The sequence below is a fragment of the Eleutherodactylus coqui genome, chromosome 2, assembly GCF_035609145.1.
Source record: "Eleutherodactylus coqui strain aEleCoq1 chromosome 2, aEleCoq1.hap1, whole genome shotgun sequence".
Lineage (NCBI taxonomy): Eukaryota > Metazoa > Chordata > Amphibia > Anura > Eleutherodactylidae > Eleutherodactylus > Eleutherodactylus coqui.
The window spans coordinates 160,859,800-160,887,477 of NC_089838.1; the positions used below are offsets into that span (position 1 = coordinate 160,859,800).

The window sequence follows — 27,678 nt, forward strand, 5'->3', positions numbered from 1 at the left end:
TTTTGTCCGCATGTTGGATTTTTGCTGTGGAATTTCCAGCAGAATCTCAAGTGAAATTTAACTCCATTCAATGGGAGTCTGCACCATAGTCTATACAGCGTGGACTTTTTCCACATGTGAATTTGAAAATCATATACAAAAAAAAAGCAGGGACACGTCACTTCCTGACGCAGATTCCATGTCAGGTATTCCTTAACTGCCTAAAATAAATAAATCAAATGGAAAAATGTGGAAAGCTGCAAAATGTAATTCAATAGTCACATTATTCCAAAAAAGTAGTCCTCTTCTCCTCTTAACTGGGTTTTGAGAAAGACAATTACACAAAATAAGGTAAGACATAATTAACAAATATAAGAGTTTAATTGTATAAACAAAAATATATACTCTTTACACGCTTCAGACATTTTTTTTTTAAATCCCTTGATATATTAGATACAGCATACAGATGGGTATCTGTATAAACACATTCCCAGCTCAGGCTCCGTATATATTACCGTCCATGCTGTCATCCTCAACAGAGCCATACCAAACGTATACCAAAGAAAGCTAACTGATCCCACTTACTTACAATGGCGTCTGTCAGATTTCTTCTGAATGTGAATTTAACAACATTGCTGCCGACTACACTTTTCTTACCATCAAATACACTGAAATGAATACTGTGGCAGTGTAAACAGATCTTAATAGAGAATGGCAAATGTTCTCCATACTGCATATATGTTACTTTATAGTGTCCAAATCTGGAACGGAAAGTAAAGTGTCAAAAACTTCATAACATATTTGTTCTTTGCCTCCAACATTCGAATTGTATGATCTTATGCAACAATCCATCCAGGGATATTCACCTAAAAAGGAAAAGCGAAAAGGTAGAATATAAAATACTAACAACAACAGATAAGTGATCAGCATATCATGGTAGACCTTTACGGACACCGAATAGTGGTGAGCACTTCGCATTTTTTAGCTCAAATAAACCCGCTACATCTGTGTGATATTGGTAAGTGGTATGTAAAGTTACATAAAATGCTTACCGATTTGCTTTGTTGACGGGCATAATACACTCATGATCATATGAAGTTTTTCTTGGAGGTCACTATCCATGAGTATCTCGGATGGAGGAATCTGAAAGAATCGTTCCTGTGTGTACAAGGCAAATAAAATACTTTGTAAGTAACTTGTGTTTTTACATACTAAATTCATATGAAAATCACATTTAGGCCGCCTGCACACGGGCGGATTTGAAATGTGGAATCCAGAGCGGGTGACCGCCTCCGGATTCTGCAGCAAATACCACCCATAGCATAAATATCCTCATTTTCATGTGCACTATAGAAAAAAAAAAAAAACTGTCTTTAAAATGACGTTTACAAAAATATGAAATTAAAATTTTTTCTCCTGTAAATTGCATTAAAGGAGATGTCTCGAGGAAGCAGTGATTTTTTTTTTTTGCCCAGTCCCCCTAATTAAACATACATTACTAATTACCCCTGTAAATTACTTTCCTAGCTGGTTTCTACTTACCGTTCCAGCGTTTCAGCAACTTATAAAAGTTTCCCCAAGATGGCCGCCGGCTCTTTCCCCGTCGCTCGCTGCAGCCCGACGTGCGCGCTCCCGAGACGCTGCCAGCTGTGTCTCCATGGCAACCGGACGCCAAGCAGCCGCCGACCGGACGCCCCGCAGCCGCCGACCAGTCACCCACCGCCAGGCAGAAGGTAACCGGCGCAGCCCCCCCCCCCCCCCCCAGCGACAGCCCCCCCCCCCAGCGACAGCCCCCCCGGCCTAGCGCTAGTTCCCCCATCACAGCGGCAGCCCCCCCGGCGCAGCGACAGCCCCCCCCCATCACAGCGGCAGCCCCCCCGGCGCAGCGACAGCCCCCCCCGGCCTAGCGCTAGTTCCCCCATCACATCGGCAGCCCCCCCGGCGCAGCGACAGCCCCCCCCCCCCGGCCTAGCGCTAGTTCCCCCATCACATCGGCAGCCCCCCCGGCGCAGCGACAGCCCCCCCCGGCCTAGCGCTAGTTCCCCCATCACAGCGGCAGCCCCCCCGGCGCAGCGACAGCCCCCCCGGCGCAGCGACAGCCCCCCCCCCCCGGCGCAGCGCTAGTTCCCCCGGCGCCAGCCCGGCGCAGCGGCAGCCCCCCCCCCCCCCCCCGACCCATCACTTACCTGGGACGCTTCTCGGGGCTGCTGGGCTGGGCTGGGCTTCTCCGCTGGGCAGCTCCAGTTTCTGCACCTTCCTCTAACAGAGGAAGGTACAGAATGGCCGCTCCAGCGCGCTCCCGAGCAGTGACAGCTCGTCTGCGCATGCGCAGAAGAGCTGTAGCGGGGAGCACACTGAAGCGGCTCGTGCTGAATGGAGAAGACCGGACTGCGCAAGCGCGTCTAAAAAAGCAAGCTGCCGGCGAATTTAGACGGAACCATGGAGACGAGGACGCTAGCAACGGAGCAGGTAAGTGGAATAACTTCTGTATGGCTCATATTTAATGCACGATGTATATTACAAAGTGCATTAATATGGCCATACGGAAGTGTATAACCCCACTTTGTTTCGCGAGACCACCCCTTTAATTCATGAAAAAAATGGAAGGGTCAAAATACTCATGACCCCCCTCAATGAATACATTAAGAGGTGTAGTTTTTAAAATGTGGTCATTTGTGGGGGTATCTATCATTCTGACACCTATCAGCCTTTGCAATCTTGGCTTGGTGCAGAAAAACAAAATGTTCTTCCAAATGTTGATTAGTAATGTCAAATTTGTACGTCTCCTAAATGGTTTAAAAAAAAAAAACCCAAAACTTTTCAAATATGTGCACAGAATAAAGTAAACAGATGGAAATATACAGCTTATCAAAAATGTGTACAGTATGTACATGCGAGATATTACAGTTGAAAATGTGAAAAAAAATTTTTTTTCCAAAATGTTTCTAATTTTGGCGCTTTTAATAAATAGTCACAAATTCTATTGGTCTATTTTTACCACCTGAATCAAGTACAACATGTGGCGAAAAAACACACATGTCAGAATCACTTCGATATGCAAAAGCTTTACGGAGTTATTTTATGTTAAAGTGACATGTCAGATTTCCAAAATTTGGCTCCGTCACTAAGCAACAAAAAGGGGTTTGTTACTAAGGGTTTAAACTAAATAATTATTGGGGCGTAATGAGATATAACAGCATAGAAGCTTATTTATACTAGAAATAAAGAGACTCGTGTAACCTAAGCAAGATGACATCATAGAGTGTTATCAAGCTCTTTAACCCCTTAATGCTCCAGGACATACATTCATGTCCTGCAGCGTCAGGGTATGTATGAAGAGAGATCAGGGGGTAACCTCTTCTCATAAAGCGCAGACATCAGCTGTTTATTACAGCTGACACCCGCGGGCAATAGCTGCAATTAGCCATGTGTCTGATCAGCACTATTAACCCTTTAAATACAGCCATCAATTCTGACAGCGGCATTTAAAGGGGTTGTCTCGCGGCAGCAAGTGGGGTTATACACTTCTGTATGGGCATATTAATGCACTTTCTAATGTACATCGTGCATTAAATATGAGCCATACAGAAGTTATTCACTTACCTGCTCCGTTGCTAGCGTTCCCGTCGCCATGGATCCGTCTAATTCTGATGTCTTCTGGCGTTTTTAGACGCGCTTGCGCAGTCCGTGCTTCTGGCTGGTGAATAGGGCCGCTCGTGCCGGAGAGCTGGTCACCGCGTCATCGTAGCTCCGCCCCGTCACGTGTGCCGATTCCAGCCAATCAGGAGGCTGGAATCGGCAATGGAACGCACAGAGCCCATGGTGCACCATGGGAGAAGACCCGCGGTGCACCATGGAAGAAAACCGCAGTGCATCCCTGGGAAAGGACCGGCGGCCATCTTAGGGAGAAGATTTTTATAACTCCATATTTCGTCGGATCGGTGAGTAGCAAGCAGTTTAAAAACCGTTTTAAATTGCTATTTTATGCCAGGGGGGTGACAGGGGGAATGGGGTAAGGTAAAATTTTGATGTTTACCGCGAGACAACCCCTTTAAATCCCCTGTCCCGTACTGCCCCCCACGATGAGATCGCAGGAAGCCATGTGGCAGCCGGGGGCCTTCTGAACGGCCCCAGGTCTGTCTTAGCAGACTGCCTATCAAGCCATCCCCGTGGCTATGGCATTACCTCATACTGCAAGAGTGATCAAAGCATCGCTAGTTGTGGTCCCCTAGGGGGGGCTAAATAAAAAAGTAAAAATAAGATCAATAAAGTTTTACTAATTGTAATAAAAAAAAGTAGTAATAAACGTTTAATTTAACCCCCTTCTAAGATATCTATAATAAAAAAAATCTAAAATCACAAAACAAAAATACATATTTGGTATTGCCGTGTCCATAAAAGTTCGATCTATCAAAGTAGCACATTATTTACCCCACACTGTGAACGTCTGAAAAAAAAAAAAAAAGCCATTAATGTCACCATGTCTCCCCCCCAAAAATGCAATAAAAAGCAATCGAAAAGTCGTATGTATTCTGAAATAGTAGCAACATAACTACAACTAGGTCGATGGATAAAAAGGAAAAAACAAAAATGGAAGAAAAAAAAATGGCCGCGTCCTGTGGGGCTATAGAGTGGGACATGGGTCATAAGAAGACAACCCTTGTTTACTTGTTTCTGATTGGAAGATACTAACATCATCTGTAGGTAAATAAGACACACCTGACACGCCCTGGCTATCTCACTAATGCTGTAGATGGATAAGAATGGACCATTTTTCTATTGGTTGATATGAATCCACACCCAGCAAACTCATGCTTAAGGCCCTTTTACACCCAACGATTATTGCTCAAAATCTGACCAAACTTCCGAAAACGAGCGATAATCGTTACATGTAAACGCCGGCATTTGTGCACTATTTGTTAAATTCCTTAGTCAAGGTTTTCAGGCTGGCATAAAATCGAACACTTGACCGCTAAAAATTCTTTAAGTTTGAATGCAGTTCATTCAGCGTTTCCAGCGGCTAAATGAATGCTTTGTTTTGCTTTGCATATTCAATATGTACAATGTTTACTCAGCCACAAGGAGAACAATGGAATGTGTTGGCCAGACAGATGTTTGCTCAGTTTGCCTAAACACACACCCAGCTGAGCAAACAACTCGAGGACGAAAATGCAGGAGATTTCAGCCACTAACTGTACGTGTTATTTTATGCATACATTTCAGCAGTTCGTTCAGTCGTTCTGCCGTATAAGCGATTATAATTAGGTGTAAAAGGGCCTTTAATGTTATATATAAATGCCCACTGTGATGCATAAAGAAAGATCATCATCTGTTTACACCAGCTGTGTGATTACACTTATCTTGATTTCCGAAGCAGCTCCTGAATACTCTAAAGCCTATTTACATACAACAATTATCGCTCAAAAAAAAAAAAATTCATAGAATCATTAATAATGAAAAAAGGGCGGTGTGATAGGAAAAGACAAAAATTGGAAGTAGGGGTAAAACAGCGAGGTCAGATGCAAGACATGTTAGGCATATCGATAATAGCCTAAAGAAGCTGTACTATGTACTATAGCCATTGTGCAAGGAGGAGAACACATAAGCAGAGACCATAACCTATTGTTTATGGTGGATTCTGTGAAATACACTTTAAACCCCTTCCCGATACACGCTGTACATGTACTGCGTTTCTTTTACCAGGGAACTTAGGCCTCATGTCCACGGGCAAAAGAAGAATTAAAATCCGCAGCGGATTTTAACTCTTCTCCTGCACGCGGATCCGCATCCCATAGGGATGCATTGACCACCCGCGGGTAGATAAATACCCGCGGATGGTCAATAAAAGTGATTTAAAAAAAAATGGAGCATGAAAAAATCTGGACCATGCTCCATGTTCGTGCGGGTCTCCCGCGGGGACGGCTCCCGCGGGCTTCTATTGAAGCCTATGAAAGCCGTCCGGATGCGGGGAGACCTAAAATAGGAATTTACTCACCCGCTCGGGTTCTTCTCTTCGCCGAGGCTCCATCTTCTCTCCGTCGTGGCCAGATCTTTTTTCTTCGGGCCGGCGCATGCGCGGGGCACGTCACCGACGTCATCCTGCGCATCCGCCGGGCCGAAGTGAGAAGATCCGGCCGCGACGCAGAGAAGATGACGCCGCGGCGCAGGAAGGATCTGGAGCGGGCGAGAGGTGAGTTTATTCTTATTTTCAGCGCTCATGTCCGCGGGGCAGGAGGGACCCGCTACGGATTCTCCATAGAGAGGGGCACGAGGCAGGGATGCCCACTCTCCCCACTTCTCTTCGCCCTGGCCATGGAACCGCTGGCTATTATGCTCCGGACGTGCCCAATTTACAGCGGAATCGTGATAGGGAATCGGGAAGACCGTGTGGCGCTATATGCTGACGATCTCATGCTATTTATGTCCAAACCAATGACCTCCCTGCCTCAAGCCATAGATATCATTAACAACTTCGGGCGCAACTCGGGTCTGCACATCAATTGGTCAAAATCCGCATTAAATGTCAGTTTCCTCACAGAATCCCCTGCGGTCGACGGACCTACTCCACGACTTGCAAGTCTCCAAAGACTTTAAATATCTAGGAATCCAAATTACCAATTCAACGAGCCAAACATTAGATTTAAACATACTCCCTTTAATCGACCTTTACAGATCTAAATTCAAAGTCCGGGATCTCTACCTCTATCGGTCGTAGGCCGTATTAATCTAATTAAAATGATAGTCTTACCCAAGTGCCTCTACACCCTACAGAACATTTCTGCACCTGTCCCGATGAAATTCTTTCGGACCATGAACTCTCTTATGTCCTCCTTAATATGGGGAAGTTCCCGCCCGAAACTCAAACTATCTACTCTTCAGAGACCCAAGGACAGCGCTGGTTCGGCACTCCCAGACTTATTCCTGTACTATATAGCAGGTCAAATGCTCCATTTAAAACCTTGGTTGAGTGACGACCCACTACCCAATTCGGAGGCTCATCTGGCTCAGGTCTTGAACCTTCCCTGTCTTTGGCCGGTGCTGGAGTTCCCCATTTCTGTGCGGGGTAGGATGTTACCCATCCATAGACTAGCCATGCGAGTCTGGAGTCAGGCTAGGGAAGTGAGTGGATTCTCTGATGTCGCCGCGGACATGCCTTTGTGGAGAAATCCTGGGCTGAGGGAATTACAGCTATTGGACAACCTGGAGATATGGGAACAGTATGGGATCACCGGCTTAGGCGATCTGTACAACTCTAACGTACTATTATCCTTTGAACAACTGCAGAACCAATACCAACTACCCCGAACCCACTTCTATAAATATCTGCAGATCCGACATGCGCTCCAGTCACAATTCCCACCCACGGGTGATACCATATCCCACTATCCACTAATTGGAATACTACGATCACAAGGCCCCCGGGGACTCATCTCAAAATTATATTCCCACTTAACAACCTCGAAAGCCGCACGAGAAATCCCCCCCGCCCTGGTTAGATGGAAGTCCCCAATTCCATCATTAACAGAAGAAACATTTCAAGAACTATTGGAATCGCCATTACTTGTCTCACCTTCAGCAAATAATAAAATGACTCAACTATATATAGTCCATCAGTGTTACCTCCCCCTGGCGAGACTACACAAGATGGGCAGGATCCCATCCACTAGTTGTATCAGATGCACATGCACATATGCTGACTTCTGGCACATGATATGGGACTGTCCGTCGATTACGTCATATTGGTATCCTTGATGCAGAGCAATGGCAACACTATGACAGAACCTTTTTACGAGAGGTCTTGTTCCTGGCTAGGAAGACTATTGCTCTGAGGTGGAGAAAAATCACCAACTCAACCATACCTTATAATAATTTAGTATACAAGGCACGTAAATGTCCAGACAAATTTCAGAAAGTGTGGGGCCAGTGGTGTGATTCGTCGCTGACATTGTTCCCACCACAACCGCTCACGATGGCCATATCCGCACTACATAGACGACGCTAAAACCAGTGACCGTTGGTTGGAAGGGGGGACCTGACCCCTGCGCATGGCTACCCACCCAGGATACCACACTAAAGAATGCCCCCTGATGATCCCACTCCCTACTATGGTGTATTCTTCCTATAGAAGTACCAACACGCAAGTCTACATACACATATATATATATATATATATATTTGCTCCCACAACAGATATACTCCCCTCACCATACTCTTTAATGGTACGAGCTCTTCTTTAGAAGGCACTACTATGTTCTCCCACTTATCTCTCCTCTTTCTTCTCCTCCTACTCACGAATTATACCAGATTGTGTAAACATTGAAAATTGTAAGGTCAATTGACCCCTTATTTTGTATACATGACTCTGTACTGCAAAAGTTTTTTTTTTTTCTCCTTTCTGTTCTTGGCATGTTGTTTACTTGTCAATAAAACGAGTAAAAAAAAATGGCGTTATTTATGCTGGTTTCTAATATACAAACCTCTGAAAGTCACCTTTGAACTGAATTGGTCCCTTTAAAAAAAAATAAATTAGATTTTGGATATCTTCAGCAAAATTAGATAAATTGCTGATGTAATTATCTCCTCTCTGACGTCTAAAATAAATAAAAGGCTTTCAAAAATGGTACCAAAATACTGTGCACACATGGTAAATATTCTATATGAACTATATTGCATAATATGACCTCTGTTATAAGCCGAAAAATTCCAAGTTTGAAAACTGCAAATATGTCCCAATTTTCTGTAAATTTCGATTTTTAAATAAACAGAAAAAGTATTGACCAAAATTCCCCACTAACATACAGTACAGAGTCCCACGAAAGAACAGTCTCAGAATCACTTGCATAAGTAAAAACATTCCAAAGTTAATACCACTTAATATGACACATATTTGAAAAATGGGGCTTGGTCAGGAAGGCCAAAACAGACTGCAGGGGGAAAGGGTTAAGACAAAGTCATACTCACAGACTCCCGCCACAAATAAGCTTTAAGAGATCCAGTTTCGTCTTCAAGAATGAAATTCATAACAAAAAGATGTGTTAAGAGTTCAACACCCAAAGCTAAAACCAATGCAAGAGAAAGGGTTAGCAGCGTTATAGGGGCATGCCAGTTATAGCAATCATGCCATACTTCATAACCAAAAATAAGCACAAGCATAGTACATTATTAAACAGATGTAGTCATCTTCAAGACTGCTTTCTACCATGGTACGTCACACTGTTGCTAGGCAACTACTGCATGTAGTGGACTATAACAGGCCATGCGTGCACACCAAGTCTCGCTCTTCTCCAGTTGCTTGGCTGCAGCACTTGTCCTACAGACACGGGCAGAGTCAGATATGCTCCTACTGGACAGCTTCGGTATGCCATTTCTTTCTGCTTAAATAGGAACACTTTAAAACCCCAAAACTGAGGCATTAACAAGTAATTATAAATGAGTTATATACTACTAGCCCACAAAGTTCTATAATGATGCATCATACATTCCGACCCCCGTCTCTGTTACCTAGCCTAGTTGTGCTCTTTACTCAATCAATAATTTACTACGCTTAGGCCGCCTTCACACGGGTGAGAAAATCATGTGAGAATCATGCTTTGCGAGACGCACAAATTTTGTACAAATATGAATCCCAATCTTTTGAATGGGGTCATACACACAAGCAATGTTTTCCTGCATGGCACTGGGATGTGATGCAGGAAACAAATCACGGCATGGTCTATCTTTTTGCGTGATTACGCATGGCAACGCCCACCGTCTTCAATGGGGCTGGCGGCAGCATTGCACCACGCGAAAACAATGGGAGAAACTCTGTGATCCTCTGCTGCGGATCGCTACATCCACAGAGTGAAGCAAGGCTGTTTTGACATAACACACCTCGCATCCGCAGGGAACTGACATAGATGGCGAGGGCGATATGGGGCCAGGTTCACAGCCCTATATCACGCTCACCCGTGTGAAGCTAGCCTAAAGGATGTGATTAGAGATGAGCGAACGTGCTCGGCCCCGCCCCTTTTTCGCCCGAGTACCGCGATTTTCGAGTACTTCCGTACTCGGGCGAAAAAATTCGGGGGGCGCCGTGGCGGCGCGGGGGGTTGCAGCGGGGAGTGGGGGGGAGAGGGAGAGAGAGAGGGCTCCCCCCTGTTCCCCGCTGCTACCCCCCGCACCGCCGCGCCTCTCCCCGCCCCCCCGGCGCCCCCCGAATCTTTACGCGCGAGTACTGAAGTACTCGAAAATGGCGATACCCACATGCTGATTTTCACAGCGGAATCCGCTCATACACATGAGTGATGTTTTTGTGCCTGACACCGAAAGCAGGAAACAAATCGCGGCATGTTCTATTTGACTGCGTGATCTTGCATCACACCATGTGAAAACCATGGGACATACGCCGCGATCCTCTGTCGCAGATCTGTACATCCCCAAAGTGATGCGAGGCTGTTTTGACATAAAAACGCCTTGCATTTGCAGGGATTTGACATGGATGCGAAAGCGATATGAAGCCATGATTCACGGCCCCATATTGCGCTCGCCCGCGTGAAGTTAGCCTAAAAGGTATGATCACATACTAAAATCCACAAGCAGATTTTCACGCTGCAAATCCGTAACATGACTATCTTTCGCTACTAAATTTTCCCACTGCAAGTGAATGAGGTTTTGCAAAAGCAAACAAAGAATTGAGTTTAGTATACAGTAACTGAATGCTACAAGAATGCCAGGGACATCCAGCTAAAGTTGTATATTATGCATTATTAAATGGATTCTCTGGGATTTGATGAACAGCCTACATAGAATTGAGAACAGGGTGTACTAACCGTTTGTAAATTATGTTGTGCAGTCCCCAAGAGTAGATTTGGTGGCCTTGGCTGCACAGACTTTGCTGCTTGATTACATGCCATTCAGGATAAATTATGCACATCGGATTAAACAAGCAGCGATGGCCAGGCGATGCCGTCCCTAAAATCTATTTTGCCTTTTTATTTAAGGATAGAAGTATGTGCATCTTATGCAGGTTTCAAAGAGATGAGCTCCTTTAGATTTACTAGGTTATAGCAGCTTGTGATGGCCCTACAGCAGGCAGTGATATAATAACAGAAAACTAATAATCAGCCATAATTACAGACAAGATACAAATATAAAGAAATAACCATAGGTATAGTCATTGTTTTTACCTTTTGCCATTTCCATAGCATCCCAACCTGTTTCCAGCAATAAGGACTTAAGCTCCTCTAATGACTTAATGTTCGAACACTTGATACACCTATAAAAGGAGAAAAATGAACTGAGCGATTACTGGCATCTAAATACTATAATTATACACGTCTTGTTGTTTATGAAGTTCATTTGCCTAAACTATTTTTCCTTTACCCCTTAAGGACATGGCCTATTTTGGGCTTGAGGACGCAACAATTTTTGGGGGATTTTCATTTCCGCATTTCTAGAACCATAACTTTATTTTTCCGTCGACGCGGCCGTATAAGGGCTTGTTTTTTGCGTGGCGAACTACAGTCTTTATTGGTATCATAATTGGGAGCATATAATGTATTGTAAAAAAAAAAAAAATTAAAACCAATGGCGGAATTGATGCGTTTTCTCTCCCTGCTCTCAAAAAAATAAATAAAAGTTTTGCAAGCGTCAATCATACAGCATAAATGACAACACATTTTTTTCTGCAGGTCGGTACAATTACAGCGATACCAAAAACATTAGAATTGTTTTTTTATTGTGCAAAAAAATTTCTTTTTGGAAATTATAATGATTTTTGCATCCTTGCATTCAAAGTTGCATAACTTTTTCATTTTTCCATGGACGGAGCTCTGCAAGGGTTTGTTTTTTGTGTCACGAGCTGTAGTTTTTATTTGTATCATTTTGGGGTACGTATGGCTTTTTTGTTCGCTCTTATTGCTCTTTTTGGGAGGTAAAATAAGCATCTTGCCTCTTTTTTTTTACTGCACAGCATAATTAGTGTGCTCAAATTATAGTACCAGTTGCTACGGACATAATGATACCAAATATGTGGGTTTTTTCTTAAAATTTTTTTCATGCAAATAGGAAAATTAGCAAAAAGAAAAAAAAGGTTTTCAATTTTTTTTTTTTTATAGTTTTTTTCCCCCTAAACATGGTTTATGTCCCTGAAGGGGACCTGATCCACAGCAGCTATGATCACTATTCTAAGGCAATGCGGGACTTATATACTGCAATGCCTTATGGCTTGTAATAGCAATCATAGGCAATGGCAAAGCAGGACGCCTGTATCTGGTGTCTTGTTGCCATGGCAACAAATCAGCCCTCTACAATTAAATCGTGGGGGTCTGATGACGTCACAGTGGGAGCGCCCTCCCTCTGTGAACCCTTAACATGTCACAATCTTCATAGATTGTGGCATGTAAGGGGTTAACAGTGGGGGTCGCCATCTTTATGCACCCCATGCTGTTGCAGCGGGAGGCCAGATTGCACGGGATCTCTTTTGATCTTGCGCTATCCACGTGGCGTAAGGTTACGTCATTTTGCATTAAGTACCCCGCTGCCATGACGTATCCTTACGTCACGTGGCGTTAAGGTGTTGAACATCATTAATAGCCTGAAAGTAAAACCCTGACACATGAAATATACAGTCATATCATTCATCAAGATCAACATACCCATAAAGCCACTTTTTGCCTTGAATAAGAAATGGAGCTGAGAGGTCTAATTCCAAATTCTCTTCTTTTGATTTCACAGGTATTATAGTGTTAAAATGACTTGACAGCTTACAGAGTTCCTTGAAAGATGCACCTAAAACAACCACAAGAACAGCATGTATGTAAATGCCAAGTGTCAGAGAATCTGTCGACTTCCACCATACTCTTTGAGTCTAACTTTTTTTTCAATTGACTCCACAGCAGTGACAACCAGGTAATTGGCACGGACATTTTGAGCGGGCTTTGGGTGACCCTTGGCCCATCCAGATCCTTCTGTAGCCTACTTGGAGGTCAGTACAGAAAAGAAAACATCAAGGGTTGCTGGCGGTGTCTCAAAGAAAGGTGACAAGAAAGGTTCTCTTTCATTAAAAATCTCTATAACATATCCATTGATAGTATGGCAATTCAAATTAATATAGGTTAATGTTAAGTGAATAGTGATAAACATTCTGGTTGTGACAGTTTACCCAAAGATTACTGAACCAAACAGAAGATTGTGTGAGATAGTAAAACTGATTTGCTTCTAGGTTAGGATCCTCCAACGGGAGATCATTTGCCCCTGGTAACAAGTGCCTACTGACGAGGAACATGTTGGTCATATGTACATGGGCAGAGCTGCCTATGGAGAAGAATGATCGTCAATATGATAGCTTGTTTCCAGTTAATACTGGTTTACATGGGAAGATGTGCAGCTGACAGCGAGCATTTTTATGCTTGCATAAATGAGAATTATGAGATGATGAACCAGAGTTTGCTTGTTCATCAGCTGATTGTTTGCCCTATTGACCGGCCCAATGATCAGGTAAACAAATGTTTGTGCCCAGAATTAGGTTGTGTAAATTGCCGCTTAGACAGGTTTTGTGGTTTGACCTGAAGAATCTTTTTTTCTGCAAGAATTGTAAGTTTTTCTAACCTAGAAATCAAATCTCTTAGTGACCACCCATGTGTGTTTTCGTGTTCTGGGTGTCTGGGGTTTATTCTACAGGGCTGTGAAAACACGTCGGCCTTGTAGAATAAAGCTGCGGGGTTAGGGAGTGTAAGAGCTCTCTGCTATCGATTACCGGAGGTAGCCAACAGCTTGGAGCGGTCATCAGGGTCTGTGGTGTGCAGTCCCTGGTCATGTGATCGCCATTCTTTAACGGATAATGGCGATCACGTAAAAGTCAAAAATAAAGTTTAACAAGTTAAAATTTAATTTCCCTTCACAGATCCAATCTGTGAGGGGAGATGAAACTACTTACTTAAGGCTTCTGGAGATGTCCCCTGACTGCATCTTCTTCCACGGACCTTCTCTGGCTTCTGAGCATGCACTCGCTGACAATATGGCGGAAACGCAGACAGAAGCCAGGGAGGGCCCAGGAAGTTTAAAAGCATCTTCCTCGCAGCTACCAAAAGGTTGCCGAGAGCCTGGAGCAGTGATCGGAGGCCCTGGTGAGCGATGGATAACAGCGATCAGGTAAAAGTTAAGAAAAAAAAAAGGTTTAAAGAGTTCAAGTTTCATCTTCCCTCATGAAACTGATTGAGGAGAAGGAGATAAGACTACTTATTAAGAGCCTTCACGATGTCTCCCAATGCTATCTTCAGTCCGGGGCCCCTCCACTGATCTACCTTATTCAGATCGCTACCTGTAATGCCTACATAATTTACAAAAAGTCCCAGGGAGCACTCACTTTCCTGCAGTTCCAGGAGCAGCTTGTTGAGCACCTTCTGTGTAAGACTGCTGCACCCCAGCAAGCTTATGAGTCTGAGGAGGTGTGAAGGTTCACAGAGCGCCACTTTTTACACCACATCCCTGCCATTGAGGTCAAGAAATACCCTCCAAAAAAGTGTCAGGTTTGCAGCAAGCATGAGAGGAGGAGGGATACCCGGTTTTATTGCCCCACACGCCCATCCCAACCAGGTCTCTATAATTACCAGGGGTGGGGCTGGTGATTTCTTTTTAGGGAGTCAATTTTTTTTTCTCTGCACAAGTGGGCAATGGGGCCTAGAATTTATTTAGTTGTGCCTTAATTTGAAAGTCAGCGGGCGTTACCTCCATTACTGGCCTAGCCGTGTGTCCAGTAAGCAGATTGTGGCTGAAACGGGTATGTTTCTGAACAGGGAACAAACAGGGGTATCCATTTTGGGGTGCAAGTCTTCATTACATTAAAAAAAAACGTTTTTAAAAAGAAACGATTGACAAAAATTAAAATTGGGATTTTTTTTCTTCTGCTTTGCTTAGATTCATTCAAAACTGTGGGGTCTAAAATGCAGTACACTCCTAGATGAATTTGTTAAGGGGTGTAGTTTTCAAAATGGGATCATTTGTGGGGGTTGTCTATAACTTTGTCAGCTCAAGGGCTCTACAAGTGTATGATGTGGCCTGAAGCAAAATTTTTGTGCTGAAAGCCACAGGCTGCTACTTTCGTTTTAGGCCCCGTTGTGCATACAGAGATAAGGTTAGGGCTACAATGGGTATGTTGTTGAACACAGGACAAACCAGAGTAACCATTTTGGGGTGAAATTCCTCATTTTCATGTGCACTATAGAAGAAAAAAAACTGTTTAAAATGACATATTTACAAATCCATGAAACTTTCTTTTTTTCTCTCCTCTAAATTGCTTTAACTCCTGAAAAAAAGCAACCGTGGGGTTAAAATACTCATGACACCCTCAGTGTATATATTGGGGAGTGTAGTTTTTAAAATGGGGTCATTTGTGGGGATATCTATCATTTTGACACCTATGAGCCTTTGCAATCTTGGTTTGGTGCAGGAAAAAAAATGTTCCTTGAAAATTTTAATAAGTGTTAAGTTGTAGGTCTTCTAAATGGTTAAAAAGAACTTAAAGTCTTTCAAATGTGCTTCCAGAATAAAGTAAACATATGGAAATATATAGATCATTAAAAATTTGTACAGCGTGTTTGCAAAAATTTGAGATATTGCAGTTGAAAATGTAAGAAAAAAAAACTGTCAAAAGGTTTCCAATTTTGCCGCTAATAAATATAAATATATTACACACACAAATTCTATCGGTCTATATTTACCACCTAAATGAAGTACAATATGTGGCGAAAAAACAATGTCAGAATTACATGGATATGCAAAAATTTTACGGAGTTATGCTATGTTAAAGTGACATGTCATATTCAAAAATTTGGTTCAGTCATTAAGGCGTAAACAGGCATGGTCACTAAGGGGTTTAAGGGGATTTTTAGTGTTCTGTAAATAAAGCTAAATGCCGTTATGATAAAAAGTTCAACTTTCTAGTATACTTTGGAGGAGATGCATCAAAACTGGTGAAAGGAAAATTGGAGTAATTGCCCACAGCAATCAGTCAGGTCACCGCTTTTCCTTTCTAAAAGGACCACAGAAAAATGAGGGGTAGCATCTGATTGGTTGCCATGGTCAACTACTCTACTTTTTGTTTGCATTAGTTTTGATATATCTCCACTGTTTGGCATCAGTGAATAAGAGCATACCTGTTTAAAGGGGCACTAACTTTTCAAACAACTTAAGCTCAACTACTAGCTTGCCTTAGTCTCATTATTTCTGTAATATACTTGCATTAAAAACTTTTCTTTACAACTATATATCACATTTGTAGTGGCTGCCACTAGGGGCCCTCCCTTCCAGCTTCTCTGCAATCCACTCCATCATTAGGTACAGAGCTTCCTTAGCAACAAAAACTCCAAAATAGTAACAGGGGTAGGGGGTATCTTTACACGCAGCTCCTGTGCACTTACAGGCTGCAAACTGACAAACTATGAACATTGTTATCACAGTCTCTGCCTCTTCCTGCTGTTACAGCAGCTGTCTATGCGTGCCTGTGCACACATCATAGTGGGTTTACCAACCATTTGGCCAGAATATCTCTGCGTGCTAAAATCATACTGGGAGAGCATAGGGGTGCGCATTCAGATACTACCTCCCTGCGGATTGGACCACAGACTGTTAAATGTAGCGTTGGAAATAAGGACAAGGAATGGCAGATCAGTGAGCTACTGGCAATATGCTAGGCTTGTTACATGCCCCCACCTTGAAAGTAGATTACAAACAACAAAGCAACAGAAAAATGGCGAAGACCACCTGAAAATTAGAAACAGTACAAATAGTAGCAAATGAGAGGGTTAGGCAGGCTTCACATCGACAAGTAAATCAAGCAAGATTTGTGAGTTGCAAGACGCACAAATATGAACCCCGTTTTTTTTAATGGGGTCATACAGATGATTGATGTTCTTCCTCATAGCACCGCGATGCTATGCTGGAAACAAATCACGGCATGATCTGTCTTGCTGCGTGATCTCACATCACAGTGCCTACTGTTGGTCAATGGGGATTAGTTGCGGTAGCGCGGAGCGCACTGAAAGTAATAGGAGAAACTCTGTGATCCTCTGCCGCAGCTGTGACACCTGTACCTGAGGATCCCTGCATCCCCAAAGTGATGCAAGGCTGCTTTACAATGAAAGCGCCTCGGATTCAAGGGGATTTCATACGGATGGCAAGGGCAATGTTGTGGCGGGATTCACAGCCCCATAACGTGCTCGCCCATGTGAAGTTAGCCTCAGGAAAACCTGTTGTAGTTTAGAAAACTTGCTGAAAACTCAAATACACTTTAAAGTTAGGTGCAAAAAAACTGTACTAAATACTTCACAGAGCTGAGAAGATACAACTGTAAGCAATCAGCTGTAAGCCAAGTACACAAGTGACACAAATCTCCCCACTGTCCTAACTACAATGTATAAGATGCATCAGCTCTAGGCTTTAGCTCACTGACTTGATACAATTGTATCCACACTTAACAATAACTTGATGTAAACATCTTCCATAAGAGTGTAAGGCCGGTTGTCCACGGGTGATGCGGGAGCCGCCGCCTCCGAATCTCCGCCGGTCAGCCCTATCTAATAGATAGGCTGACCGCGGAGAATTGGGGCAATTCGCAGCATACTGTGAATTGCCCGCCACGAGCGGAGAATCGCAATGATTCTCCGCGCGTGGACAGGTGCCGGCGCTTTCCATAGCAATGCAATGGGAAGCCTCGACCAGCGTGATTCGCCGGCGAATATACTGTCGTGGACAGGGGGCCTAACAGCCTCTCACATCTTTTAGGAGAAACTGTAACACACACACTCTATACGTTATAACATTACTTCAGGTAGATAATGTTTAGGGTATTCGTTTACAGACATCTTTCCTACAATCCCACCACGTCTCAAGGAGGCTGAAGTGTGAACTCTGACTTTGCCATGAAGAAATAATGGGAAATGTGGATTAACCCAACAGCAGAGTTGACAATAATTTGGAGGGTACGAGAATGTTTAAGAAGAGTCTACAAGAAGAACCAGATAAATTGCACTCCATATTGACACTTATAGTCAATCAAAATGACCATAGATGTTCAATGGCTACAGGAAAAGACAGAGACCTTTCGCTCTTACAGAAGATTGTACATCCACGATTGGACAAAAACGATCGGTCAAATGTTGTTGACTTCTTTCCAGACCATGTAGGACTAGAGTAATTGTTAAATTTCACCTAACGAATGATTCTTTTGGTGAAAATTGTCAGTTTTCATCAAAGTAAATGACTGACACTTTCTGAAATACTTCCTCCAATGTGATGTACATGATACAGTACAAGTTGAACCATTGGAAATAATCTCTATGTGGGGGGAGGGGGAAATGCATGCCTATCAATGCCCGCATTTTACCAAAGAAAATCCACACAGACGCCAATCGCAGAAGCCAATTCGAATTTGGTCGTGTGAGACCTGCCTAAATAAGATATACCACCTGCATACACCGGTGGGTAATTGCTTCACTAGACCAAGACACAGTATTGTAGATTTAAATATAAAAGAGGATTCTAAAAATGTCAAGAGAGCAAAGTCTGGAAATTTGATATCTCTTAATTAGTTCTCTTCGCTCTGCATTTTTTGTAAACCTATCTGATGAAAGGTTTCGGTGCGCCGTATCTTTACTACAATACTTTTGTCTTTTTTGACACAAGAATATTTCTTTTCACTGTATAATGTAAATTGCAACTTTCTATGTATTGTATTTCAGTCTCAGAATTTCTGCTTCCAAACAATGAAGACAGTAATTCTTGTTTAAAGGAAATTTGTCACATTTTGTTGCCCAAACCATATTATTTGCCATATAAAGTAATTGAATTCTTGTTCTTCCCCATTTAAAATATTAGAAAAAAGTGTGCTCCATAGCTTTGATAGTAGCAAGAAAACGTTTCCCTCAGCATATAAAAAAAGCGGCACTCAGGAGCATGCTGAGTGTTCCAGGGTTAGAAAGAGCCCAGTATAGACATCAGTCTATATCAGACTTTGCTCTAGTACGCAGGTGTGCTATGTAAATGGAAGGTGACAAGACTTGGAAAAAAAACTGGATGTCAATCATCAGAAGCAAGGCAGGATGGAGACTGAGTAAAAAAAAACACACACCCCCCCAAAAAAAACACTGATAAAAGGCCCTTTTATACGGGACGATTATCGTTCTTGTTGTTCAGGCTCCCATGGGGTTTTGAACGATAATCATCCCATGTAGAAGCGCACAGAAACTGAATGACTTGACGAGAGTTGTCCAGTTTTAAGCAGCAGCTGTTCAGTACTGCTTACAGCGAATGGAGAGGAGCGGGTAGAGAAATCTTCTCAGCTGCCTCCCCTCCCTGCTAGTCACCCTGTGAGCGATCCAGTGATACTCGCTCCTGTGTAACACCACGGGAGCGAGTGCCAGGCATTGTTTGCCTGACAATTGTCCTGTGTAAAAGGGCCTAAAGTGCTGATGCCAATTTACCGTATTTTTCGCTTCATAAGACACAGTTTTCTTCCCCCCCAAAGTGGGGGAGAAAAGTCAGTGAGTCTTGTAGAGCGAACGTGCCGCTTGTTTGCGCGATCGCGAGTTTAACGCGCAATCATGCGAGCATTCGGCCAAATAATCAGTTCTCTCTCCTTTGCACTGCTGCCCGCTGATTGGTGGTGAGCGCCGGCGGGAACAACTGTTGCTCCCCTTCCTCCACCAATCAGCTTGACCCCTTCCTCCTATGAGGAAGTGCTTACAGTTCTTTCATTATTGCATGACAAAGCTACCTTAGTCTCCTGCTGCATCAATCCAATTTTAGAAAGATGTCAAAGCAGAAACGACTAGCATATAAAATCCCTTTTGAACTGGAGGTAGTGAAATACGCCAAAGAACAATGGAACAGAGCAGCTGAGAGAAATTTTGGGCCGCCTCCAACAGAAAAAATGATACGTGAATGGAGGAAACAGGATGAGGAGCTGCAAAAAGCAGATAAAAGTAAGCACACTTTTTGTGGGCGTACTGCAAAATGGCCACAGATAGACGTGGAAATGAAAGTGGATAATACGTCACAGGAACAACGGATTTTCAGTCTCTACAAAAATGATCATCTTTGAAGCCAAGCGTCTTGCTGCAGAGAAAGACATTAAGGACTTCACTGGATCCGCATCGTGGTGCTACAGGTTCATGAGGAGATGTGGCCTTGCTATGCTCACCAAAACTAGGATTGCGCAAAAAATGCCAAAAGAATATGAAGCCAAGATTGTGTCTTTTCATAAATTTGTAATTGATGCAAGAAAGAAAAATGGCTTTGAAATAGGCCAGATTGGGAATATGGATGAAGTCCCGTTAACTTTTGATGTTCCATCAAACAGGACTGTTGATTTGAAAGGTGCAAAATCCATAACATGAGAAAACGCATTACACGGTTGTGTTGTCCTGCTGTGCAGATGGCACCCAACTTCCACCAATGCTAATCTTCAAAAGAAAAAGCATTCCAAAAGAGGCAATCCCACGAGGAGTTATTGTGCATGTTCATGAGAAAGGATGGATGGATAAAGGTGGTATGAAAATATGGATCGAAAAAGTGTGGTCCAGACGCCCTGGAGGGCTTCTGAAGAAACCTGCCCTGCTAGTACTTGACCAGTTTAGGGCACATATCAGTGAAAACACAAAAAAAATATTTAAAGAAGCAAAGACCCATCAAGCTGTAATTCCTGGGGGGCTTACCAGCCAGCTGCAGCCTCTGGATGTTTCTATTAACAAGCCATTTAAAGTTTTCATGCGAGAGGAGTGGAACAAGTGGATGGCTGCTGGGAATCATGACCTGACACCCACTGGACGCATGAAAAGGCCCACTATTACTCAGGTTTGTGAGTGGGTGAAAACATCGTGGCTGGCTGTGAAGGAGGAAATTGTTGTAGGATCCTTCAAAAAATGTGGCATCAGTAATGCCTTGGACGGTTCTGAGGATGGAATCCTTTATGAAGATGCTGACACCAGTGATAGTGAGTCACTGAGCTTGATAAGTTCGGACAACAGTGAGGATTTTGGGGGTTTCCTGATGACTAGAGGTGTATTGTTCTACTGTTAATTACAGTAATAATAGTTCTTAATGCGGCTGTTGACTGACTGCTGTTCATGTTTACATATTATTCTGTTATTTTATTAAATATTTAAAGGGGTTGTCCCACGGCAGCAAGTGGGTCTATACACTTCTGTATGGCCATATTAATGCACTTTGTAATGTACATCGTGCATTAATTATGAGCCATACAGAAGTTATAAAAAGTTTTTTACTTACCTGCTCCGTTGCTGGCATCCTCGTCTCCATGGTGCCGACTAATTTTCGCCCTCCGATGGCCAAATTAGCCGCACTTGCGCAGTCCTGGTCTTCTGCTCTCTTCAATGGAGCCGCTCGTGCAGAATGCAGGCTCCGTGTAGCTCCGCCTCGTCACGTGCCGATTCCAGCCAATCAGGAGGCTGGAATCGGCAATGGACCGCACAGAAGAGCTGCGGTCCACGGAGGAAGAGGATTCCGGCGGCCATCTTCACAGGTAAGTATAGAAGTCACCGGAGCGCGGGGATTAAGGTAAGCGCTCCGGTAAGCTTTCTGTACGTCCCTGCATCGGGGTTGTCTCGCGCCGAACGGGGGGGGGTTTGAAAAAAAAAAAAAACCCGTTTCGGCGCGGGACAACCCCTTTAAGCCCACTTTTTGGTTCAAAATATTTTTTTCCTATTTCTTCTCTCTAAAACCTGGGTGCATCTTATCATCAGGTGCGTCTTATAAAGTGAAAAATCCGGTATATAAAATGAGTGCACCATCTGTAAAGGGATTGCATAAGTATGGGGCACATTTTTAATAAACAATTAAGAGGGAACAATTGTGGTTACTGTACTGTTTTGGCCCTAAAGGACCAGATAGTTTTTAGGGATTTTACCCATGTGGTGGATTAACTGGCCTATTTTTTTCTTCTTCAGCTAACAAAATTATTTTCGCGGCTATTTTGTACCCCATGACCTATAGGGATATTCTTTTATATCTTTTTCAACTGACTTTTTTCCCGTTTTCTGTTTTATTGTGGTGAAAAAAAGCTATAAAAAATTTACTATAAAGTACAGTAATTGGTTCCTCATTTTGATATATAATGTGTATAGTTTTGGATTACGGGGTGCATATGGCGACACTTTGAATGGTGTTGGTGGTCAGTCATATTTTACTTCTTTTTGAAACTATTTTTTTTTTTAACATCCATGTTCCCCATGACATCATATAAGACCTCTGGGAGTCATTCATATGGTCTTTCCTTATTTCACACTTTTCCACTGTAGCTGTGGCATCCATTGCAGCCCCAGTTACAGGGCACCCTGCAGCTCTGCTGTTACAGAGGGCACCCAGTGGTCATGTGATCACCGGATCACATAGCAGAACTAACACTTCTTTTCCTAAGAAGTGAAAGCGGAAGGCTGAAGGAGTAGGAGAAGGTTAAAAAATGCTTCTGCCTTCTTCGGATCCACGATGGTGTCCAACAGCTGAGGACCCGACCTTCTCCTGCCTGATTGCAGGAGTATAGGCTTTAATATCCTGCACTGTATTTTTGCTATTTGCCAGGATTAAATCCCAGGACAAAGCATCATACATTTACGGTGCTTGGTCCTTAAGAGATTAAAGTGGAAGGGGTGAGGAAACCATATGTGACAGGTTCCCTTTAATTCCTGAAGAAGTAAACCTGCCCTGATCACTACTGACATATGTACTGTATATGGCTTGTAAAATACAGTATATCAGAGCTTCATCCTCTAATGAGCCCAGTATCTCCATCAGGTGATAAGCTTCTTTATATATTGAGAACTGCTTCTAATCACAAGCAAGAATAATCCTTGAAGGTAATGACTATCTAAAGAATAACATTATTATAATTATTATGTAATGTAAATAAGCCTATTTACATTAGACCTGAAAAGCCTTACCCTACTTAATTGCTGACATAATCACGTCATAGAGGCAAACAAAGCTTTAATTCTATTAAAGGGGTTGTCCCGCGAAAGCAAGTGGGTCTATACACTTCTGTATGGCCATATTAATGCACTTTGTAATGTACATTGTGCATTAATTATGAGCCATACAGAAGTTATAAGAAATTTTTCACTTACCTGTTCCGTTGCTAGCGTCCTCGTTTCCATGGAGCCGTCTAATTTTCAGCGTCTAATCGCCAGATTAGACGCGCTTGCGCAGTCCGGGTCTTCTTCTTTTCTGAATGGGGCCGCTCGTGCCGGAGAGCGACTCCTTGTAGCTCCGCCCCGTCACGTGCCGATTCCAGCCAATCAGGAGGCTGGAATCGGCAATGGACCGCACAGAAGCCCTGCGGTCCACCGAGGGAGAAGATCCCGGCGGCCATCTTCAGCAGGTAAGTAAGAAGTCACCGGAGCACGGGGATTCAGGTAAGCGCTGTCCGGTGTTCTTGTTTAACCCCTGCATCGGGGTTGTCTCGCGCCGAACGGGGGGGGATGTTGAAAAAAAACAAAAAACGTTTCAGCGCGGGACAACCCCTTTAATGCAATAGTCCAAATACAGATGTATTCATTATAATTATTGGGATTCCATGCCAATTAAAACAGTAAAATCAATCCTAGTGTTCAATAAAAACTGAAAAACAGATTCAAAGAAAGAAAAAAAATACTTCATTAGCCTTCTGTAGTAACTTATACTTAGAAACAAAGTAGCCACAGTATATATTTAAGTGTGATCATGCTGCCACCCAGAGGCTAAAATTGTGAAGTACAGTCTAAGCTTTCAACTCAGGTTTCCTACCTTCTACCATGATTAGAGAGTTTTCTGGATTTTGCAGATCATCATATTTTTTCACGAAATGAATAGCTACAGCCCGGTTATCAAGATTTCCTGTGTTCCATACTTCTGACCGATACCAAAATGTATTTGTGGTATTTGTAATTGGACTTCCGTTAGAGCGATCTTCAAAGATTTTGGTCAGGCTTTGTTCGTCTGGAGCATGCAGTCTAAACAAGAGGATACTTATGTTAATAACTTTGGTTAAGAAACAGTAATATCATTAAGCCCCATTTACACTGGGCAACTGCCGAGCAAACGATGCGCGACACTCGTCCCTGCATATACTCACTCCTGTATGCTGTTGGACAGGAGCATGTATCGTTGGCTTGCAGTGGGGAGGCTGGAGATTTTACTCCCTGCTTCCCCCCACCCCCACCCCCCTCTATTACACTGATCGATCATCGTTCAGGATTTTATGCAGCGGTTAAGTGAATGGAGAGGGCCAGGATAGAGTGAGGAGTGAAATCTCCAGCCACCCCACTGCGAGCCAAAGATACTCACTCCTGTGCAACAGGACACGGGAGAGAGTACATGCAGGGACAAGTGTCAGGCATCGTCTGCCCGACAGTCATCCTGTGTAAATGGGGACTTAGAAAAACAGCAAATTAGGGGGCCCTCTTGTACAGAAACAGAAAACAAAGTAGAGAGCACAGATCAGAATATTTCTCATATTAAGTATTATATATTTTACTATGAACATCTGATAGTCTAAAATATTTGATAGTTTGGCATCTGTCTCTCTGATGTGGGAGAACAGTAATCTTATTGTACAAACAGCGGTGTGAGGAGGGTTCAAGGGAGCCTGTCAGCTTGAACATGTTGCGCAAACTGCAGGCACTATGTACATTATGACTCATTAATTTCATTCCACCACCCAAATCGCTGATTTTCCAGAAATGAACAAAAGAAGCTGGTTTGTGATGAATATTTAGGATCATGCACACTGTGATCACTACTAAAGGGTGGATACTTTGAGAGAAAATTTTAAGGAAAATTTTAAGAAAATCAAGGCTTAATTCACCTGTGAACAATATGTAGGAGTTAAACATGAACTTTGATTTGTTTTATTAGTGAGGTATTGAAACTAATGAGCTGTAGTAAGTTTATTGGGAAAGTATTCAGTATAACTTGTATTATATTCATTGAACTCCTGTTTTTTCTTCTGCTTAATAGTCCGGTGGGCGGTCCTATCGGTGATTGTCAGTTATCTGTGCACAGATAGATACGACCGCTCACTAGACCTCTAAGCTCAGAGATATAAATGAATAAATACAAGTTATGCGTTTTCACAATAAAACTATGTATCAATCTACTCATCTTTTTCTGCCTTAGAACAAGCTAAAGCAGATCAGACACCATGTTCAAGCTAATCGGATTCACTTTAATAGGGTTTTCCTAGATACATTTGTCCATTATCCACATTGGACACTGACAGTACTCCTAGTGATCCCAAGAACAGCGCGTCCCAAAAAAACCCATTACATGGCGGTGTGCATGCATGACCACCTCTCCATTCATTGCTATGGGACAGAGGGAGACAGTCAAGCGCATCAGTTTTCCTCCATACCATAGAAGTGAATTGACTGACAGTCGAACATGCACTCCACTGCTCAGTTCACATGAGACATTTGGGGTTTGCTATTTTCAGGATTACTAGGGAAGGGGGGGGGGGGGCATTATTTGGACTTGCAGAAATCAGACATTTCTCCACAATCCTGTGGATAGTGAATAAATATATTTAGTGGGAAAGCATCTTTATGATATGTCAACGTGTAGCGGAAATGCTGGGGATTTTCCTCAAACACGGTCATAATCTGCACCAGATATACAGATATTACACAAATTTGAAAACATTTCCCACAGCACCGTATTCATCTATCCTGCCAGTATCAATTTAACATTTGATTTTTATTGCCAGCAGGAGGTTAAGAATTTCTTGCTCAAAAACGACAAAAGAATGCCATCCTAAAATCTTATGGTAAGAAACTTCAATATATGGGGCATGTATATACATTTTTCCAACTTTCTCTCTAGAGTGGCTCAGTTCCAGAAAATAAATAAATTAAATTCTTGTTCCCATTTTACTATAACTTGTATTGGAATTACAGTGTTGGAAAAAAATATGTTAGAAAGTCACATATATCATTAAGGTGATTTCACATCTGTGGCAGAGATTCCGCTTTCCTGTTCCATCTCACGAAAAAGCACTGCTTACGGCGCTTTTCATCCAGTATTTTCATCGGATTTGCGACAGACCCTCCGGTCAGAGGTTTTGATGCAGATGTGAAACTAGCTTCACAAAGAGTGACATCTTGCACATCTTCCTAGGTCCAATAGTTTCTGAATATGAATTATCAAACCTTATTATTCTCGTTGATCTTTTGAAAATTGACTTTCCTTTATTTCTGGACCCCATGACCTGATGGGTCTGAAAACTGAGATTTTTTTTATATACAGTCAAGTAACAAATGTGCAAACTTTAGTAAAAATCGGAGATGGCTGGGTGTTACCTCTTGGGTGACTTTTCCTGGAACGACCCAATGTGAATGAGGGGGGTGGGGGTGGGGTGGAAATCAGGAATTCTGTATTTTACCCTCTCACACATTTGTTCTGTCTGGCGGCAGTTTATCGTCCTCGACATAGGCCTATAAGCGTGCATACTTAGCTAATCCACATATACATGTTTGTAGGGGTGTCTGGAATGGAGAGCATTCAGCTGTACAGGTATTTTGCCGACAGTTATCTTATGACCGGCTTCACACATTCAAATTTGCAAATATATAAAATGTACTTACAATGAATTACATTTAGTGCAATAAAGCTTAACAGACTGATACAGATGATGTGGTTGAAAACTTTTCAGTCTTGCTCTGATTCGAAATTTCTGGGGAGCCTTGCTTTTAGCGATATTGTTGAGAGGGGTTATCTGCCATTGTTGATGAGCTGGAAGCACTATAAAAAAGGGCATTTTAAATGGAAAATTCATTCATGCAAACCATATTTTATTGAAATATTTCATTTCACTGCAGTGTTCAGCATTCATACTCAAATACGCCAAACTGCAGAAAAAGCAGTATTCACATTTTACTCAGAAGGCTACAGTACACATTTTTCACTAAAATACAAAACGTTTTGTCCAACTACACAATAGTTATGCTGTTAGAACAAGTATGCATAAAGTGTAGGAGTGTTTAAAGGCCCATTTACACCAGTCGATGATCGCTGAAAAAAAAAGGCGATCAATTTAGCAATAATCGGTGCAGGTAAATGTGCGCCCATCGTGCCCTTTTCGGGCACTGCTGGCTGATCGTTAAATTCAGTCCAATGTAAAAATCATCCTTCACTCTTCATCAGAAGTTCTCCACGGGGAGAACAAAGGATCTGAGCGCAGATAAGAGCCCTCGGTCTATTAACTGCGTTCAGTGAAGGCTTAATTGGTACCTGAGTAGCTACTTAATAGTTTATGCAAAATGATCGCTCAAAGCTGTCACTCAAACTGTCGTTTGAGTGATCTTGTGCATTGTGTTACCATGGTATAAAGAGGTGTTCCTATCTTGGCTTTTCATGGCAGAGATGAGTAAACACTCCCCTTTGTGTCCAACTACCTCTTTGTGTAGCTCTTACTGAAGTGAATGAGAGCTGTGGAAAGAGCTATTTACGTAGCTTCCATTTACTTCAACGGGAGCTATGGTACAGCACTGTGCTGATGACCTTGGTGGTTTGCTATAGTTAACGTCCATGCAACTATGGAGAGGTTTCCCATCTCAGCTATGAAAAGAAGATTACCGCCTTTAAATGTACTACAATGTACAAAGTTTGTGCTTAAGCACTGCAACCACAAAGTTTGAAAGGACTTTTCCAGGACTGGCTAAGGGCCTTTTTACATGG

The 27,678-nt window shown here is 42.8% G+C and overlaps 1 protein-coding gene across 2 annotated transcripts in view; it reads right to left on the reverse strand.

Annotated features, from left to right (window-relative positions):
- Positions 1 to 347: 347 nt before the first annotated feature.
- The window catches only part of POT1 (protection of telomeres 1), a 59,805-nt gene continuing 32,474 nt past the window's right edge, over positions 348 to 27,678 (reverse strand). Inside the window, exons 9-15 of one of the 2 annotated variants that reach the window (XM_066591860.1) lie at positions 26,586 to 26,742; positions 23,752 to 23,957; positions 12,615 to 12,747; positions 11,145 to 11,233; positions 8,941 to 9,035; positions 1,032 to 1,137; positions 348 to 845 (exon numbers count right to left, since the gene is read on the reverse strand). In XM_066591860.1, coding sequence (XP_066447957.1) covers positions 721 to 845; positions 1,032 to 1,137; positions 8,941 to 9,035; positions 11,145 to 11,233; positions 12,615 to 12,747; positions 23,752 to 23,957; positions 26,586 to 26,742 — 911 coding nt within the window. In that variant the 3' untranslated portion in view covers positions 348 to 720. Of the gene's footprint in view, positions 846 to 1,031; positions 1,138 to 8,940; positions 9,036 to 10,732; positions 11,041 to 11,144; positions 11,234 to 12,614; positions 12,748 to 23,751; positions 23,958 to 26,585; positions 26,743 to 27,678 lie in introns of those variants that run through there. The other variant, XM_066591861.1, reaches the window with a different exon arrangement.